At 36.9% G+C, this 18,335-nt stretch overlaps 1 protein-coding gene across 3 annotated transcripts in view; it reads right to left on the bottom strand.

The window, feature by feature from the left end:
- Nucleotides 1-311: 311 nt before the first annotated feature.
- Nucleotides 312-18,335, bottom strand: part of rap1gds1 (RAP1, GTP-GDP dissociation stimulator 1) — a 43,462-nt gene continuing 25,438 nt past the window's right edge. For all 3 annotated transcript variants that reach the window (XM_066681269.1, XM_066681272.1, XM_066681270.1), the window contains 10 exons: nt 16,619-16,747; nt 15,842-15,967; nt 11,539-11,682; nt 9,702-9,833; nt 5,744-5,878; nt 5,437-5,562; nt 3,967-4,106; nt 3,722-3,848; nt 3,501-3,629; nt 312-3,225 (listed from right to left, as the gene is read on the bottom strand). In XM_066681269.1, coding sequence (XP_066537366.1) covers nt 3,098-3,225; nt 3,501-3,629; nt 3,722-3,848; nt 3,967-4,106; nt 5,437-5,562; nt 5,744-5,878; nt 9,702-9,833; nt 11,539-11,682; nt 15,842-15,967; nt 16,619-16,747 — 1,316 coding nt within the window. In that variant the 3' untranslated portion in view covers nt 312-3,097. The remainder of the gene's footprint in view (nt 3,226-3,500; nt 3,630-3,721; nt 3,849-3,966; nt 4,107-5,436; nt 5,563-5,743; nt 5,879-9,701; nt 9,834-11,538; nt 11,683-15,841; nt 15,968-16,618; nt 16,748-18,335) is intronic.

Raw genomic sequence — 18,335 nt, 5'->3', positions numbered from 1 at the left:
TTGTCTGTGAAACTGAAGTTTGTTCCATTGTTTTTCTGCATGAGGGGCAGGTCAAAAACTAAATCAATGTACAGTATAATCATATTCACCATTGTATAGATCATTCAAAATACAGAGACCACCATTTAGCATGTCAAGTGACAGCTGTTCAAGTTCAACTTATCATAAATCATCTCCACAACCGCTGACACTGCACCTGTTTTCTGCTCCTTTCTTACGCATTCCTGACTGATGTCAAAGTTAAAAGGAAACCTAAAACTTTCATTTAGAGGACAGAAAATAAAACTAGCAGTGCATCAAACCAGGAGACATGAAACAAAAACTCATCGCCAGCAATTGTCTTTAATAATCAGAGTCTCAATCTCCCAAATTTACAATTCATCAATTACATTTACAACAACTAGTCGAGTGTATATTTGTAATGCATTTATTATGTATATGCTGGATTGCTGCATGTATCCTTAAGGGTACAAATCTGATAAATAAGAATGATTTACTCAATGTAAGCCAGTCACACCAGAGTGGTTACAGTATCCCAACATGCAGGAAGATGCATGTTCTGTGATACTCTGTGGACAAACCTGTACACATGCAAAAACTCCATCTGAGAATATACAAATGTACCACAGTATCAAATGAACACATTTGATAGAGAGCACTCAACAGCATGTTTTCTACTTTTTTTCCTCAATGGTTTGTGAAGTTGGTGGCAGTATTTCAACCATCTTCAAACATAACACAAACACACACACACATCCCAACTTATCAAAGCCCTTTCATGACACTTGATATGATGCATTATTTTTGTGTGGACCTAAAAATTATCTGGATCCCATTACACTCAACTATATTGTTAAATGTGTTACACCTGTAATGGAAGTCAGGTTTATACACAGCACTTCCTTCCAACAGATTGTACAGTATGGTTATCACTAACATTTTAATTGGATGGTCGACTGTAGATGTTTTCTTAACTTGTCATTAACTCACATATATTCATATTCATGGAATTTGGCAGATGCTATTGTCCAGATTGCCATCTAACCAAGTTTAATCTAGCACTAGGGGTCTTATCCATAGATTCTTACTGATGTACTGTGGCATCTTATCCACTACGCTACTACAACCCCGTACATGTAAAGACGATTTTTCTGCTTAATTAAATCTTTAAGATGTAAAGAGTTTGTTTCATTTAGAATGCCTGGAAATTAAATAATTCAGTGGTGGTGATAGGAACCCGTTCTCTGAAGGTTTTAATGCTCCCAAAGGCTAACACACACATTATTATATGAAGTGTTATACAAACACAGCCAGATGATTTAAGAGAACGTTTAAAAAAAAAAATACAGAGAGGAACATGCAGGGATTTGTAAGCAAAAACGTTTGACTGTGCTATTACATTCAAAGAAGATGTTAGGATTTCCTCCTAATTTACCATTATAAACATTACACATAAAAACACAGAAGACACAAGCAGATTGAGTGGGGGATTGTGGATAGTAAATTAAATTAAATGTGTCTGAGTTGTAGCCGTCACAACCTCTGGTTCCCATTACCACCTAATTACGTGAATCATTAAGTTCTTCTACAATGTACCATTCCACATCAAAACAATGAATAACTTTATATACATCTCAGCAATTGATTATGCTGATTTTTTCAATTGGTTCCTTTCCCCATTAGGCATTTTAACTTTTCCTTTCCTTACTTCTCCAGGTATACTAAATGTTAAATCTATTTGATCGTACTCCTAACGTTAAACCAAAACTTAGTCTTGACTTCAGCAGTAAATCCTGCTCTAACCTTAATCTTAACTCAGTCTCTGCTGCTAGTCCACTGAGTTTATTATTTTACACATTAGTACATGATCTACATAGGACCGTTCAAATAAAGAGGCACCAATCTATAGACTACTGACACTGTGATGCCACCTCCAGAGCAATCCAATCTGTCCTCAGCTTACCCACACAATCATGATAAAGGTGTATTCTGCCCATAAAAGTCTTCTATAGCAACATGAGAATGTTTGTTCTGAATGTCCATTTTACAATAGTATTCTAGTTCAAAATGGAACAGACTAGTGATATGAAATTAGCTCTTTCCAGTAAAGTGACTTCCACAGATATGAACTGGGGTGGCACTAGGACCGAGAGGTCATTATGTGAAGAGTCCGCTCTGGCCCAGGCCCATATACAGTACAAACACATTTTGATCTCTACTCATACATGTCAAAGGCAGGTCGGGAAAGGGGAGGTGGGGGAAAGAAGGGACAGGGCGTTTGGTGTATCATTACGGTCAAAGTCTGGCTAGCTGAACACAGATACACCATTAAATCAGACTAGTTAAAAAACATGCAGGCTTCAAAACTGGCTTGTACTCAAGCTACATGGAACACATGGGGGTTTTGTACACAGCAGGAATGTATGGCTGTACTCAAATATTCCACCAGCTCTCGTGTGATTATTGTCTAGTTGTTTTTTTGTGAGGTTTTCATTTTGAAGGTTTTTTTGGGCTTTTTTTGCATTTTCATCTTCCTCAATGACATGGATGCTTCATTTATCACAGCTATGGTCTTTTAAAAATTGTTTCGCTCTCTTATATCTCATGGAAACCTATTGCAAAAGACTGATGTTTCTGAGTCATGAACGCATGCGCTAACTCACTCTTAAAAATAAAGGCTCCTGAATGGTTCTGAGCTTGCATGTGGTCGTGTCAGTAAAAATCCTTTGACTAGTTAGAGAACCTTTACATTATATAGAACTTCAAATGTAAAAAGGTAATTCACACGTATACAACACACCAAGTTGGTTCTTCTACGTTTCCTTTTCATTCTTTTTTCCAAAACCTTTATGGAACCAAACTTGTTCCTTCTATGGCATCTATCCAAAGGAACCTTTTCCTTACCTTTATTGTTAAGAGTGTATAGTGAGGGTTGAGGAAAGGAGGCTAAACAACCTTGGCACATGACAGTGGGAAATGGTGGGGTCAGAAGAGATCAAGGGTGTGTATAGGAAGGGTTGGCAGGCAGAGAGTGGATGAGGTGTGTGTGTACTTGTGTGTATGTGTGTGTGTGTGTGTGTGTGTGTAAAAGAGTCTTTTAGCTCTGTGCTGTTAGCCTCTGTTCTGTGAGAGAGGCCTGGTGTGCAACCGTTTTGTTCTCATGGGAGCGGAGTTTAGAGACAACATCAATAAAAGCCAGGCTCTGTACTTCTTTATGTAATGGTTCTAGAGAGAGAGAGAAGGAGAGAGAGAAGCAGAAATGTGTAAGGCAAACAAACTTGTATTCCATGCCATAGAAGGACCAAGTCCATTTTACATGTAGATAATCCTAGAATCAGTGTGAAGACTTAAGGTGACAGATTGTTTATTAGTTTATAGCGTCTACTACAGAATACACAATGTGCTTTGGCTAATCGAAAAGGTTAGGAAAGACAAATTTGATAAGTCATTGAACTTAAGGCTAGCAAGAGCTTCATGTCCACTCCAGAGACATCTCCTACCTGAACCCATAACGGAGCAGATGAGGATCATGGAGTTGTATTTAATCTCAGGAGCACTCTTTTCTTCTGTCAGCAGCTTATGCAGAACTTGCACCAGAGTGGCTCCTACAAAATCCTTTTCTGCTGAATCTATTACAAAGGTAGACAAACCGTTAAATATTTCATATAAAAATGGCCCAGTGAATAAAGCTTTGGCACTCAGAATGTTATGTCTATTTTACCTAAGTCTAGCGCAGCAATCAGGCCCAAGGCCACCAGCGCTTCATTCTGCATGATCATGTGCTCGCTTGTTGCCATGGTCACCAAGTGCTTCACACCTCCACATTGAATAACTGACCGGACCACATCCTGTTCAGACCCAAGAAACTCAAACAATAAAACTTCTGCCATTATGTAAATCTGTAAGGACACGCTAACAGCAAAATTAGTTAATTGTGTGTAAATACATGTTTGATGTAGGTTTGACCTTTGATTTGCTGTGGCGGATGAGTGCTGAAAGCAGGCGGTTGGATTCCCCCATCACTCCTGCATGGTCTTTAGCCTCACACCACTCCACTAGCCTCTCCACCAGCTTCTGTTTTGTCCCCAACTGATCTGCAGCATCGGCTACCACACACAGACACACACAAAAATTAGGAAATCAAAGAGCATCAGCTGAAGTGCACAAACTTCACAAACAGACTAAAGCAAAACTATGGCCATAAAATAAAAAAGTCAATATATTTGCATTTGATTAATCTGCAAGATTTTAAGACGAATGCTGCCAGAAGTGATATTCGACAGATTAATCACTGCCACCTCTAATTCCAAACCATTAATGATACCTTTATTATATTAACAAAACTTTGTATTTCAATATGATCTTTAAAATTTTAAGTGGGTGTGACCTGATTATAAATTCATTATTGCTGAGAACCTGACAGTTAATGTAATAAATATGTGGTATTGATTTTCAATACAAAGTAGTATTTAAGTGATCCTCACTATTAAAGTAGTGTTAATTTAGAGTGATAAATAAATAAATAATTATTATTTACGTATATTTACATATAATTTACATAATTATTATTACATTACATAATATTACATTAACCACCTGAACATGATCAGTTCAAAACCAATATAACATTTTTCAAACCCTTTTCACAAGAAAACAAAAAACAAACCTGCAGCAGAAAGGCACATATTTAAAACATGCTTACAAACTATTAAACAATTTTTTAAAATCAGTGTTCATATCAGAGTTGACTTACGTCTCTAGAAATCAATACCAATGAAACTTTAATTCATTTAATTTTATTTAAAATGGTATTATTTTTCTTAACTGTGAAATGTGCTGCAGCTTCATATAGAGTAACTGCTGACATCCACAGCACACTTTCCAAAGCTCTTTGTACTCCACTTAAAATTGAAATGTCACTAAAAGCTAATGCTTCTGGCCCAAAGCCCTGTACAGAGCCAAGCAATACATGATCGTCCACAGCAGCCCCTGTGTCACTCACAATCCACAGCAATTAAATATCCCCAGGACACCATCGATCTTCATCGCTCTTCATTTCATTTAGAGGCTAATGGCCTTCCAGGTGGCTCACAGGACACAAAGGAACTGGCTGACACCTGACAAAGCTTTCCCACGTTCAGACATTAAATGGGTCGTCCTGTCCTTGATTGAAGTCAGAGGCTGTTCTGTATGGGGTATTCAAACCTTTTTTTGTATGAGACGTGGGGTATTCAAACTTTTATATATGAAAGGATATAACTATAAAGTGTTCAGATTTATCCTGCAACACTTTATATGTAAACAGATAATAATACAATTCATAAATCCCTTTTCTTTTAGTATTCTTTGAAGTTTGAGGGGAAAAAAAACAAGACATATAAATCGGCAAAGGAAGGCCTACTACATTCCAAAATTGTAGAATTTGGCAAAATTTACCCTGTGTATCAATGAGCATCCGTAATGTCCCCAGCAGCTTGAACTGAACTGGTGGCATCTCTGACTTGAGAAACTTCAGCACCACATCAGCCACACCAGCAGTAAGCATTTTAGATTTGTTCACCACTAATAAATAGAAGAGAAAAGAAAGAGTCAAGAACTGCATTAAATGTCATTGAGTGGATGTATTATATGTCGTAATATATAAAGCAACATGATATATTGTTTTTGTCTAGCAACCACAACTTAAGTTTAGTATGTGTAAGGAACCGATATGGAGTCTGCTGTGAAGAGATCTAGTACTGACCTGGAATGGCCAAGTTCCTCAGGGCACTGAGGGCAGCATGCTGCACTGTAACATTTCCCTCTTCTACATGCCTGTCCAGAAGTTCCAGTAGCATCTGCACAATACCAGTGTCCACCATGTGGATGCAGTTTCCATCTGTTGAGGGTAAGGCCAAGAATTTACATTTAGTTTTATGCACTATGTGGACTCACATGTCAGTTTTTTACTTTTAACAACAGTTAAGTAGCAACATAACTCTCGTCTTTTAAAGTAGTAATCAAATAGAAGTTTCCCTTGTATTCACTTTGAACATTATAATCATTACTAAATGAATAAATACAATACATTTGAAGATAATATTATTATTTTATTATCTTACTTTGTAATCTTATTTAAACATAATATGAAACAAACCAGGACGTATAATCTAGGGTTCACAGAGAAGGCAAATGAGGAAGACAAAAACAATGAACACTGATTTCTATAAAGCTACAATTATTTCTTTCTTTTGTAGAAAAAAACAGTTTAACAATCATGTACTTTAGAAAAGAATCTCATACTGTAAACCAACTCCAGACCAGATTAATCATGACTGGAATATTAAAGGTCTGTTAATTCCAGCAAACCCAGTCATACACACATCTCACTAAGGAATGTATCATTGTAAACATTAAGGGATGTGAAAAGAATCCACACTGCAGTGTCCAAGTCTTAATTTGGTCACAGAGCAACACTGCATGCATCATTTGGTATGACAGTCTGCAGCCTGTATCTGGAATCTGTAATATTCTGTAAAGCTGACACTAGCAAATTGTTATCACTGATCTTCAGCGGTGGGAATAAACACAAATCAAAAAACAACATTAAATATCTTGTCTTTGTAGTGTATTCAATTGAATATAAGTTGATAAGGATTTGCAAATAATTGTATTTTATTTTTATTTATGTTTTACACAACAGCCCAACATTTTGGACATTGTGAACCTTTCCATATATGAATCCCACAGATTATCTACATTTACCTTATTTCACAATATTATTTTCTGGCGACAGCCCAGTGGTTAACACATTCACTCTTTTTTTAGTGTCAGTAAGCAGTCTTGCAGCTATATTTTGTACAAGTTGCAAACGTGCCAATAACTTCCTGTTTATTTTAATTCTTCTTGAGCCCAAACATAAATAAATGACTTGATTTTTGAAATTTCTCTAAGCTGATAAAAGCTACTCCAAATGAACTAATTTATTTGCTGATCAAATCTGAGATCTGGGTCAAAAAAATATTTAACTATAGGCTTAACACATATAGATAGAACCGTCAAATTCGATAAAGCTATTAGCAAATTTAAAAGGATTTATGATTTTGATTCACTTAATTCTAAGAAATTATTAGCCATCCATGCTTTTACATTATCAAGGCACTTCATTCGGCTACGTACTGAACACTGGTCATTTGGTTTTAAAGGCAATCTGAGTATTTAAATCATAACAATTAAATGATAAATTGTATATCAGAAAAATGTCTCCTAGTGGGAGCATGCATAAGGAAAAGAGGACTGGCACTAAAATGGAACCTTGTAGAACACCGGAACCAATAGAGGAAATGGAGTATTGTTATGAAAGAAGCACTAAGGTCTAATAACATTAGTACAGCTCAAACCAGCATCAGCAGCCCAAATCAACCGTCAGAAGCAAGTGATTGCATACTTTACCCAAGACTGAATCAGTACTATGTAGAGTTTTAAAACCAGATTGAAATATTTTAAAAATTTTATTATGAGTTAAGTGTGCCAGTAACTGTGATATAACTGTGGTTTTTTTTAGTATTTTAAGGGAAACTGATTGAAAACAGCAGAACACTGTTAGCCTACTTCTCTAATTTGTAAAAGGGGCAACAGAATCTAGAAATGAGGTACAGGAGGTGTTAAAAAGAGATATCAATTGATATATTGGCATTTGGAAGGGCTACCTCAATTGAACTGGCTACAGAATTATTTAAACAAACATCTCAAAAAAAGCTTAACTGTAAGAGAATTCACTGGCTGATAGCAATACCTGGGCATTTTAGAGGTAATAGATAGACAGAAAATCTGAGAATTCACTTAAAATTTACTATTTGGCTTACGGGGGCTGTAAACAACAGCAGTGATTTGCTAAAATCAAACTTAATCCAATGAACCTCAAAATTGGTAACACAAGTGATCCAAAGGAACATGACATTTAAAATCGCAGCCACACCCTCACCTCGTCCATTTTGTCTAGGTGTGCAGTAAAAGCTACAATCATCAAGGCAGAGTTTGAGTAGTTGACTTGACTCCCCAACTTCGAGCCATGCCTCAATTATAAATATGTCCACTTCATTTGAATATATGAAATCGAAAGGTAATTCAATATAAAAGTCTTATTAGAAATCATGTTAACCAGGGCCATCTTCAGCTCACGCCATTGTTATAGCAGACACGCTACCTTGTCCACGGAGTGTGCACTTGTGATACAGAACAGTTTAGTTTAGAACAAAAGCTGCAAGGATTGCTAACAAACACTGGTGGTCAACAGTTATCCAGAAAGCCCAAACTGTTTCTGTAAAATGATATCACCTACACTTCTCCTATATCACATCCAAGTCTTAATAATGGTCTCCAAGACCTACTGATTTTTTCCAGACACCAGCATTGCTGGTAATAACAAAGCTATCATAAAACTGAGCACTGACCTATGATCAGATTCCTATGCTCCACTTGTCTTGGCAAATATAATTAAGGCATGGATGCCTGATGTGAGAAGATTGGTCTTGTTTTTTTTTTTACAGAAAACTTTGGGCTATTTGAGTGACTGTTGACTTCCAGTGTGTTTATCAATATTAGCCTTGCAGGTTTTGTTCTAATCTTTCGAAGCAAACTCAGACTCCAAATAAGTCTTAGCTGATCAACTGCATCTGCTGTCAGTGAAAAATTACAATGTTTTTTTTTTTTTTATTTCGACAAACTATGCCTTTTATTCAATTATTATAACAGACTACCCGACCTATTAGTCTTAGGGTGTATTCAGATGAACAAGAAAATGATATTTTTTCACACACATTTATAATCAAACCAAAGTATGAAAAAAATAAATAAATAAGTGATAGATGACACACATATGACTTATTTTAAGTCCTCAAAAATCATCAGTTATAAAGAGTCTCATTGTTTTCACCGTAATTAGTTTCCTCACAGTGTGGTCATTGTTATGCTGTTGTTATGTTGGGACGTCATATCCTGTGTTTGGTTTGTTCGGATGCCTTTGGCTTTTATTGCATTCATACTTGAAATCAACCTTACCAGAGTTTGTATAGAAATGGACAGAGACCCATCTGCTTAGGTGGTCTCTGTCCAATGTTCAAAGGGAATAAGTTTACACTTATTCTAAGGAAACACACTAACAGATAAATTGCTCCATGGTTCGTTTTAATCAAATCAAAGCTGACAAGTCTGAATATAAGTTTATTTCTGGTGAACCATAGTGGATCATGTATGCAGCAATCAAGTGTCTCAATCCTATGATGAATCTGAATCACCACAATAACGTCACTGACTCAGGTAACATTACATTCCGCTGCATTGTAAATTTGCTGGAGATCATAGTCTTGGTCAAAGAAGAGAAGATAAATATTTTTTATTAATATTTATAATTGTGAACTTAACAATTACCTGTAAAAACAGTACTTTTTTGTTAATTTGTTGTTTTTTTTATGTCGGTTTGGTTTTTCTTCAGTAATAAGTATATATATATTACTGCAATATATAATATTCTTCACATAAAATTTACTTTTGGATAAATAAACTGTAATCAAAAGTAGTAAAAGAAACAGTTCTGTTTTCCAGTATAATTTAAAAAACACCTCAAAACTAAATATTACTGCATCATGGCTCAAGTATTATGGTGCCTGAAGAATTTGCTGTATAATAGGTTTTTTCAGTGGAGATCAGGCTGAGGTTCTTACCATTTCGAGCGAAGTTAGCGATAGCGAGTGCGCCGGCTAGCTGCAGCTGGTGGTTGTTAGATGGGACCCAAGAGAGAACCCTCTGGAATACACTACCTTTACCCCCTTCAAACAACTTCTGCATTGACTCATCTGGAAAAAAAATAAAAATAAATAAAAAAAAACATGACTCCACCATTACACCATATGGAGGTATGCAGTAATCACAGTGACTCAATCGTTTTTCACCAAAGTCTACTGTAAACCCAGACAGCAGCAGGACAGAGGTATGTTTATTCTCATACAAAATGTAACATGACACATCATTCCAAAGCTAATTCACTAATTCAGCTACTCATAACTGTGCTAAAAAGAAAACGTCTATCCAGTGCAGTATTTCATTAAATTATGGTATTTCTGCAGCATCATATTCTCCTCCTTAAATTAACGATTTAAAACGTTTGAGTAAATTACCTTACTATTACATTTTATCATTTGCCAACCACTTGATAACACACAAGATTAAGAGCTAATGTATATATGCCCACTACATGCTAAATTTGGCTCTTTTAATGTGAGTCCACTGTTGGTAAACAAAGCCCCAGCAACAGTGTTTTCAGGAGTGATGGAGCACCAATCACCTTTGGGATTTGGAACGTCATTTGTAATGCTGAAAAAATAATCCAAAATCTGTACCTGACGTTACTAATCTCTTCATTCTAGAATGCATTCAGATCATCACAGAATGTCCCAGTGTCAAGTGTAAAAAGGTGAACTAATTTGCAATTAATAAACTCCTATTCATAAGAAATTTGAGTGAGCTGAGATCCATATACTTTTGGCCAAAAGGTGTGTATATATATTCTCATTCTGAAAATTGTTAATTCTATAACATGCACTTTATTTGAAATAATCTTTAAGGTGGTACAATGGGTATTGTTGCTGTCACACCACTTCAGGTTCCTGGGGTTGTAGGTCAGAGCTCCACCTCGGATGATATTCTCCCTGTGTCTGTGTGGATTTCTGCCAGGTGTTCTGCATTCTTCCCACAGTCCAAAAACAACCCCCCTCCACCCACCCACACAAAGTACTTTTAAACAAAACTCAAGCAGCTACCTCACAACACACACACACAAGTCAATTGTTACTATATTATAACATTGATTTCATGGAAATACCCCCAAAGACCATCTTTTACCAGTGGGAAACCCAGTAGAAAGCATTCCTTCCATCCATAAAACGCCATACAGTGGATGTCAGATTGTTTTAGCACCTCAGGACCCATTCTGCTAGCATTAATTATTCAGACAGAGACAAAAAATGCATCTTGCTCTGCCTCTAGTACACTCAGGAGTTTGCTCATCCATGTCAACAAAGAGGATTCTCTCCATTTCTCTGTCTCTTTGTGTCTGAAAATATCTCTCAGTGTGAAATTTATGGGAACACAGCACGGAATATTGATTGGACCAATCTTCTAATTACATAACTGATCCTTGTGTTGTTATTAAAAACCTCAGCTCACTTTGATGATTTCACATTCGTATCATTTTGTTAATGACAAGTTATGAGCACTGTTGTAACATGTTGTTTGGGGCCAAACTAAATTTTCTCTTTTAAGTCTGACTGGAAAGCTTCCTGATCAATCTCCCAGAGACACCTAAAAGTGCTATTACCGTAAAACAATTGAAAATTCCATGTAACAGCCTCTAAATATACCATAAATATAAGCCATCCACTGTGAATGTCATTGTCTTATAACTTATTGGCAGCGTTGTAAAAAAGCAGCTCTTTAAATTAGCCTCTTACCTAAAATTGACTTGAGTAAGTTTTAATGAAAAATATCAAAACTGTCCAGTACCTCCCAGCAGCAGCAACACCATGAGGTCAGAGGCTGTTTTGAGCTGAGCTATTTCCTCTTCTCGATCACTCTCCACTGTCTGACCAACCACATCCAGCAGACACTCCACCAGCCCAGCCTCCACCAACTGTAGCTTTATCACATCTGTAAGAGACCAAGAATCACAAGAAGAGTAAAAAAGAGAAGCATGATAAAGGAGTTGAATTTGTTAGACAAATACAAAATCCATGAAATATATTTCTTACATACATTTGAATCAGTGTCATAAAGTATCCCAGCTGTATTCAAGCATAGAATATATTTTTTAAATGTTTTTGAGTTTTTCAATATGATGTGTTGATATTGTTTATTCATTCATTATCTGTAAGCTCTTATCCAGTTCAGGGTCGAGGTGGGTCCAGAGCATACCTGAAGTCATTGGGCACAAAGCGGGAACACACCCTGGAGGGAGCACCAGTCCTTCACAGGGCAACACACAGACACACACTCACACCTACGGACAATTTTGAGTCGCCAATCCACCTACCAACGTGTGTTTTTGGACTGTGGGAGGAAACCGGAGCACCCGGAGAAAACCCACGCGGACACGGGGAGAACACATTAACTCCTCACAGACAGTCACCCGGAGCGGGAATCGAACCCACAACCTCCAGGTCCCTGGAGCTGTGTGACACTACCTGCTGCACCACCGTGCCACCCTTGATATTGTTTATATAATATGGATATTAAAAAGTGCTAAGTAAAACAATCCAGGCTTTAATTTCTTACATTACATAACAATCATTAAAAAATGTGCAGCAATAAAAATTAAATATTCCAAGATTGTACAAGAAATCATATACTCATCCAATAATTTTCTTTCTTTAAAAACTACTTCTGTTTATAAAGAGATTTATTTATTAAGATAACCACCAAACAGTTACAGGAACAAATACATAACACATTCTGTAAACTGTTGCTTTGTGTGTTCTTGCAGTTACATTGCGGCATTAGAATGTTGGTGCTATAGACAGTAATAATAAATAAAAAGGGAAAAATGTACTATTATAAGAACTTGTACAAAACATTACTTATTTAGTTAATCTCTTAAGAAATAAAACAAATCAATTTACCACTTAAATATCTGTAAATTAAAAAAAGTAGATTATAAAGAACCCTAAAGAATACTTTGAAAACCACATGCTTATGTTTGCAGTGCCACTACATATTTTGAAAATGTCATGTACTTGATCTATTAGCAATTTTGAGATATTATGGGCAATGACTTTTAAAGGAGCATTCTGTCTTCTTGACATCAGACAGAAATAAATCTGCCTTTAGGAACATCTCTTGTTTGGTTATGAAATTTGCCTCTCTCTGATATACGCTGCCACTTTGTATGTCTCTCTTTAAATAATTCTCACTCTTTCTGTCCTCAGTGGCTGTCTCTTAATCTCTGACTCTCATAAACATATACTGTGACCCTCTGTCCCACTAACAGGGAGTTGGTCTGTATTTCTCTCTCACACACTGTATCTCTCTCCCTCTCAGGTTGAAGGGTAGTATAGTGGCTTTAAGTAGGACGTTGTCTTGGATACTGGCAGTCTGAGAGAACAGCTCTGTGCACTGAATGATAACAAGCAACCAGCCGGTCACTCTCTTACCACAGACATATTCCCTTTCTCTTGCTCATTCTCTCTCTCTCTCTCTGCCTCATGCACGGTCCCCTCCCACTTTCTTCGTACACTTCACAGGCTGAAATTCAGCACCGCCTTCACTCTCTCGATCTCTCTTCATTAGAATGAGAATAAATGCCCAACACCTTCACTCACTCATTTTCTCTCTCTCTCTCTACCTGCGGCTTATTTGCTCCTTTATATTGCATACACAAACCATTGTGCATCACTCTCACACACGTTCACTTATATATTCTTCCCCTTTACTAGGGGCTCTTTGCTCACTCCCTGTCCATTACTCTCAGAACAGGTTACACAAGCTCTCATCGTATCTCGTTCATAGGCACACACGTGCTTACATGTCTTTTTTTTTAATAGAAACAGAATGGAAGGTTATACAGCTGCTTGATATATATTACAAATTCCTGGACAAAATTTGAGTGTTTTTATTTTTATTTTTTTGACTTTTGAATGTGATTGATCCCTGTTGTTGAAATAAAAATGATTAATTCAGCTCTTTATTTAATGCGCCTTACATGCAGGGACGGCAGGTAAGGGTGTGCCTGCTTACACTTGGCCCTTCTGGTTTGAGGGCCCTTCAACTAAGTTTTCTAATCTCTGTTATTACAGGAATAAATGTTACATTTTTTATCTGCATGTAGTGTTCTTAAATTTTACCAACCTCCCCAAAGGTTTGTGCTCTAATCTATTGTGGCGTTTATTTGTGGCTAAATCAAACCAAAATCAGGCTCTAAAACATGCAGGTTCTGCCCGTATGCTGTAAATATACTTTATTAATAAAATCCTGCTAACTAAACCTCTATATTTGAGGCAGTCTATATAAAGGGAAAAGCTGACAGTGGTAGGCACAGGAATTCAATCCAGTTCAGCAGTTATATTTTTAGTATTTAGTTGAAGACTGCTGTCATACCCTGACAATGTTAGCCTTAGCCCAGCAACTAATACTTAAAAAAGAACATTGTTTGTTCCAGATGCATCCACAGTCACTGAGCAAGAAAACATATGAGACAAGTGACTTCTTCAAAGAAGGTGGTTAAAACCAGGTTAATAATTTCTAGGGATCAACACAGATCTGTGGAATAGTTCAGTAAAACGTTATCTGTCATAAGACAGATGTTATAATACCAGTATTAATAGCTAATATTAGTTTGTCTATTTACTGATTATATAAGTGGGGTGGATTTGGTGCTATGCCCCTGCCTATGTAAACTCAAAGTTCACCCTAAACTTAGTCATCTTAGTTACTTCCACAGACATATTCCCTTTAAAATGTTCAGATATTCTTGCAGACCAAATGCAGAGGGATGCAGCTGAGAGTAGATCTGATGCCACAGCTGCTCGGCTCCACACACTCCTACTGTGGGCGCAATGGCACAGGGGCAAGTGACAGCACTTATTATCCAAACACAGACAGAGCTCACACCACTCCAGCATCTGCCTAATTGCAGGCCACTCTCTAAACGCGTATGTCTGGAGAAGACGGAGAGGAAAAAAAGGACTATAATTCCAGTATACTTGCTATACTTGTTTGAACTAGCAAACCGAGCCTATTGTAAATATTCTAGAAAATAAATAAATACATAAATACTGCTTATACACCATGGACATGCTTACAGAAAAACATCATCCAGACACAACGGTATCTACAGGCGATTGCTGTTTTCCCAACTGCTGTGGTTCTCTATTCTGAGTTTGTCCTTATTTCTGCAGTAAGATCCTCTGCTCTCTAGGCATTGTACTAGATGTTGGAAAATTTCTTGAGTTGATGGGCACAACAGCATAAGTGGGTCAAGTACTGATACAAAAACCCCTACATCTCATTGTCAAGTTACTGGATGAGGCACATACACTCCAGAGAAAGCAGCACTGCTCCACAACCCAGTGCTGGGAAATATGTCTTTACAGTGGTGGTGAAAGCAACCAGATACTGTCCGAAGTAATTTGCTGCCAAGTTTCTCTAGGAAGGGAAATTTCAAATCAAATCACTCAAAATGACTTTGTTTACTAGTAATAATTTCATTTTTCTGAAACTGAAAAAAACTGTAGGAACTCCAATTTAAAAATGGTTTTCAATGGCATTATTATTACTCTGTATTAGTAGGCAAGCTGTCAAAAATTGGGGCTATCCTGGTGGACAGTGAAGTGTGTGAAAACATATGTATGTATTTTACATTGGCTTAGCAGCATTAGTAACAATGGTGAATCAGCATTGTTTATTTATATGTCTTTATATTTATCGTCTTGGCTTTAATCGGAGTCTGAAAATTTGTCCCTAGATAACATACAATGATATAATTATAAAAACATAAATAAATGTGAGGCAGACGTGAGGCCTAGATAAATATGCTTAGTGGTCTATTTTCTAGGTTTGCATATATTTTTATTGGCATTATTGGAATAAACCTTAAGAAAAGGAACCCTCAAGCAGTTTTTTTGATTGCCAATGTATAGTACTTAACCACACTGAGCCTTTGAGGCCTCTATTTGGAGATTCATAAACACCATGCAGTGCTGAAATAAGCAAATCCTGTCATGGATCCAAACACCACCCACCATTTTAACAAAACCTCCCAGACAACACTGAAATAGTGCAATTTTCTGTCCCTAGTTCAACTTTAAATTCTTACCATTTTCAGCCAGTGGAGCCAGCACCTCAAAGATCATCTCCTTCTTTTCATGTTCCGTCTGTTTCCGGAACATCCTCACCAGCTCTTCTGCGATATTTGTGGAAGCAAACTGCTCCTTACTTGATTCTGCAGAGAAACAATTAAAAATCAGACCATCACAGGACAGAAACCAATCTAGAATAAGTATTTAAAATTTGGACAATAATGTTTGATCCATAACAGACTTTCATTAGTCATTAATTAATTGTGAAATGACAAGCCTAAAATCAAGGTTGTTTGCTATTAGTCCACTTCTGGAATCATCCCTCTGTTGTATATTTGTTCTAACAACTGGTCAAAAACTGTATTTATTCAGATAATGCATTTCACTGACAATTATTCATTTATTTTATATGATATATGAAAAATATGTTGCATGATTCATTCATTTGAGTGAAGAGGATGCTGGTGTGCTGTTAATTTAAATGCTTTACACTGTTTCTTTTGACTCTGTAAAAATTGCCCTTGTGTATGAAAGGTGCTCTATAAATAAACTTGCCTTGATGAGTTTCTGAATTTATCAGAGTTTATTTGAGTTTATACAAATTTAAGTTGATGGGGTCAAGGAAAAATTCTATTAACAAATGTGATATGAATGACATTTCAAGACTTGCATATGAAAAAAATCCAGAAAGTCTGGGATACTGCAGAAGCCAACTCCATTTTGATTGCCCCTGTTACTGACATAATGCATGCTAGAGCTATGAAGAATAGCAAGTAAGTAAGTAAGTTCCTCACCCAGTTCAGCCAGGTTCCCAAAGGCAATGAGGCACATTTCTGTAAGTGCTGTGTTCTGTGAGTGGACTCCCAGAAGCTTTACCAGAGTGGGAATCACCCCCATGCTGATCAGCTGGGCCTGCAATGTATCTGCGGATGCAAAAAGACATGACACACAATATCAGTACCGGTTCAAAGCTTCAGTACCTCAATATGAAGCTGTGAAATAAGTGTGGTTTTGTGACTGGGATACTGTAGATGTTGCTAAACTCATTAAAAATATGCTATAATTACCACCATGTTTGTCATGTTTCAAGTTGGGTGTTTCTTGATTAGCATATACCTAAACTCGGAAGTCAAAGATGCTAGAAGTGCTAAAGAAGAATGAAGTGCATTAATCAACACCTCAGCTGAGTCAGAAGGTCTAAACACTCCTCTAACAGCTTCAGCCAGCTTAAAGACAGGCTTAGACAACGGTGCGATATCAAACCCTCAGAACTGACAGCTCGGCTGACACTTGAAGATATCTTAGGGACAGGATGTGTTCCCCCACACAAACACTCCCTACTCCAAGAGACTTCTCTTTTGCAGTATAGTTCTACGTTAACTATATTGTGCAAAAGTTAGTATTTTCATCCGCATTTAGAGTGTCCACATTTGCAGTATTTATAACTTCCAGTCTTCTTAAGAGACCTGCTTCCCACCCAGTTGGTTAAATTTTGGTTCTCACAGTCCTAGTAATCCCCAACACATTCCGTAATGTTGACAACGGGGTTATGGGGCAAGTTTGTCAACATCTGCAAATGTTCTGTCATTTTTATCCTTTTTCACAGCTACACACACTTTCAGGCCTATAGCATCAAGCTGTCTTCATGCAGTGGATGCCATTATATTAGATCTTAGTTTTCTCCTCTCGCACAGATGAAATCTTTAAGAATTTCTTTTAATCTGATGGTGAAACTGTCAGGTCTTGCAGTTGTCCGTTAAGTCATTTTCTCTATTGTTTAGCCATTTGAATGGGTTCTTTTTGGTTTATAATTATGGAAACTCAATTTTCATGCATTCTAAGTTCCTCAACAAAGGGGGAAGTCTAATCTTAATCAATGTAAACTGCAATTATTTACAATTTATTTTTGTTCATGAGCTTTTTCCAGAGAAGGGAAATTAATTAAAAATAATGTCTTACTTGTGCACAGTTTGTTACACATACGCTATATAACAAATATTGTATAAAACACAATACATTTTGACCAAGTCATACACAGTCTATTGTCTATAATTGTGTCACTGACTGCTTCAATCTGGGTAGCCCTGTCACATTTGATTTCATCACATTATCTGCTGGCATTTGGCCTTTTGGCCAATGAATTTGAGAGCACAGTCCGGACTGAAGAACCAGACGAGAAGAAAATGTGTTCAAGGACCCGGGTACTGAGAAGAAGAAAGAAAATGAAGAGAAGCAGGGAGGAAAAAGGGAGGCGAGTCAAATGTGAATGATAAAAAGAGAGGAATGAGACATAGACATAAAAGCATTTGGGAAAATAATGGAAAGAAGATGTGAGAGAAGAAGAAGCAACTGAGTTCTGGAAACTGTGAGTGAGACAAGAGTCTATAAATTAGTGCATATATCATGGAAACAAAAGTGATGTCAGATAACACACGACACAGACTTGATTTTCAGGAATCCTGAGCTATATCAGGATTAGATATATAGCTTTAGATATATTATAGCTATATC

The sequence above is a fragment of the Hoplias malabaricus genome, chromosome 9 (genome assembly GCF_029633855.1).
Source record: "Hoplias malabaricus isolate fHopMal1 chromosome 9, fHopMal1.hap1, whole genome shotgun sequence".
Lineage (NCBI taxonomy): Eukaryota > Metazoa > Chordata > Actinopteri > Characiformes > Erythrinidae > Hoplias > Hoplias malabaricus.
The sequence above is the reverse complement of the archived record's forward strand: the minus strand, read 5'-3'. Positions and strand labels throughout refer to the sequence as shown.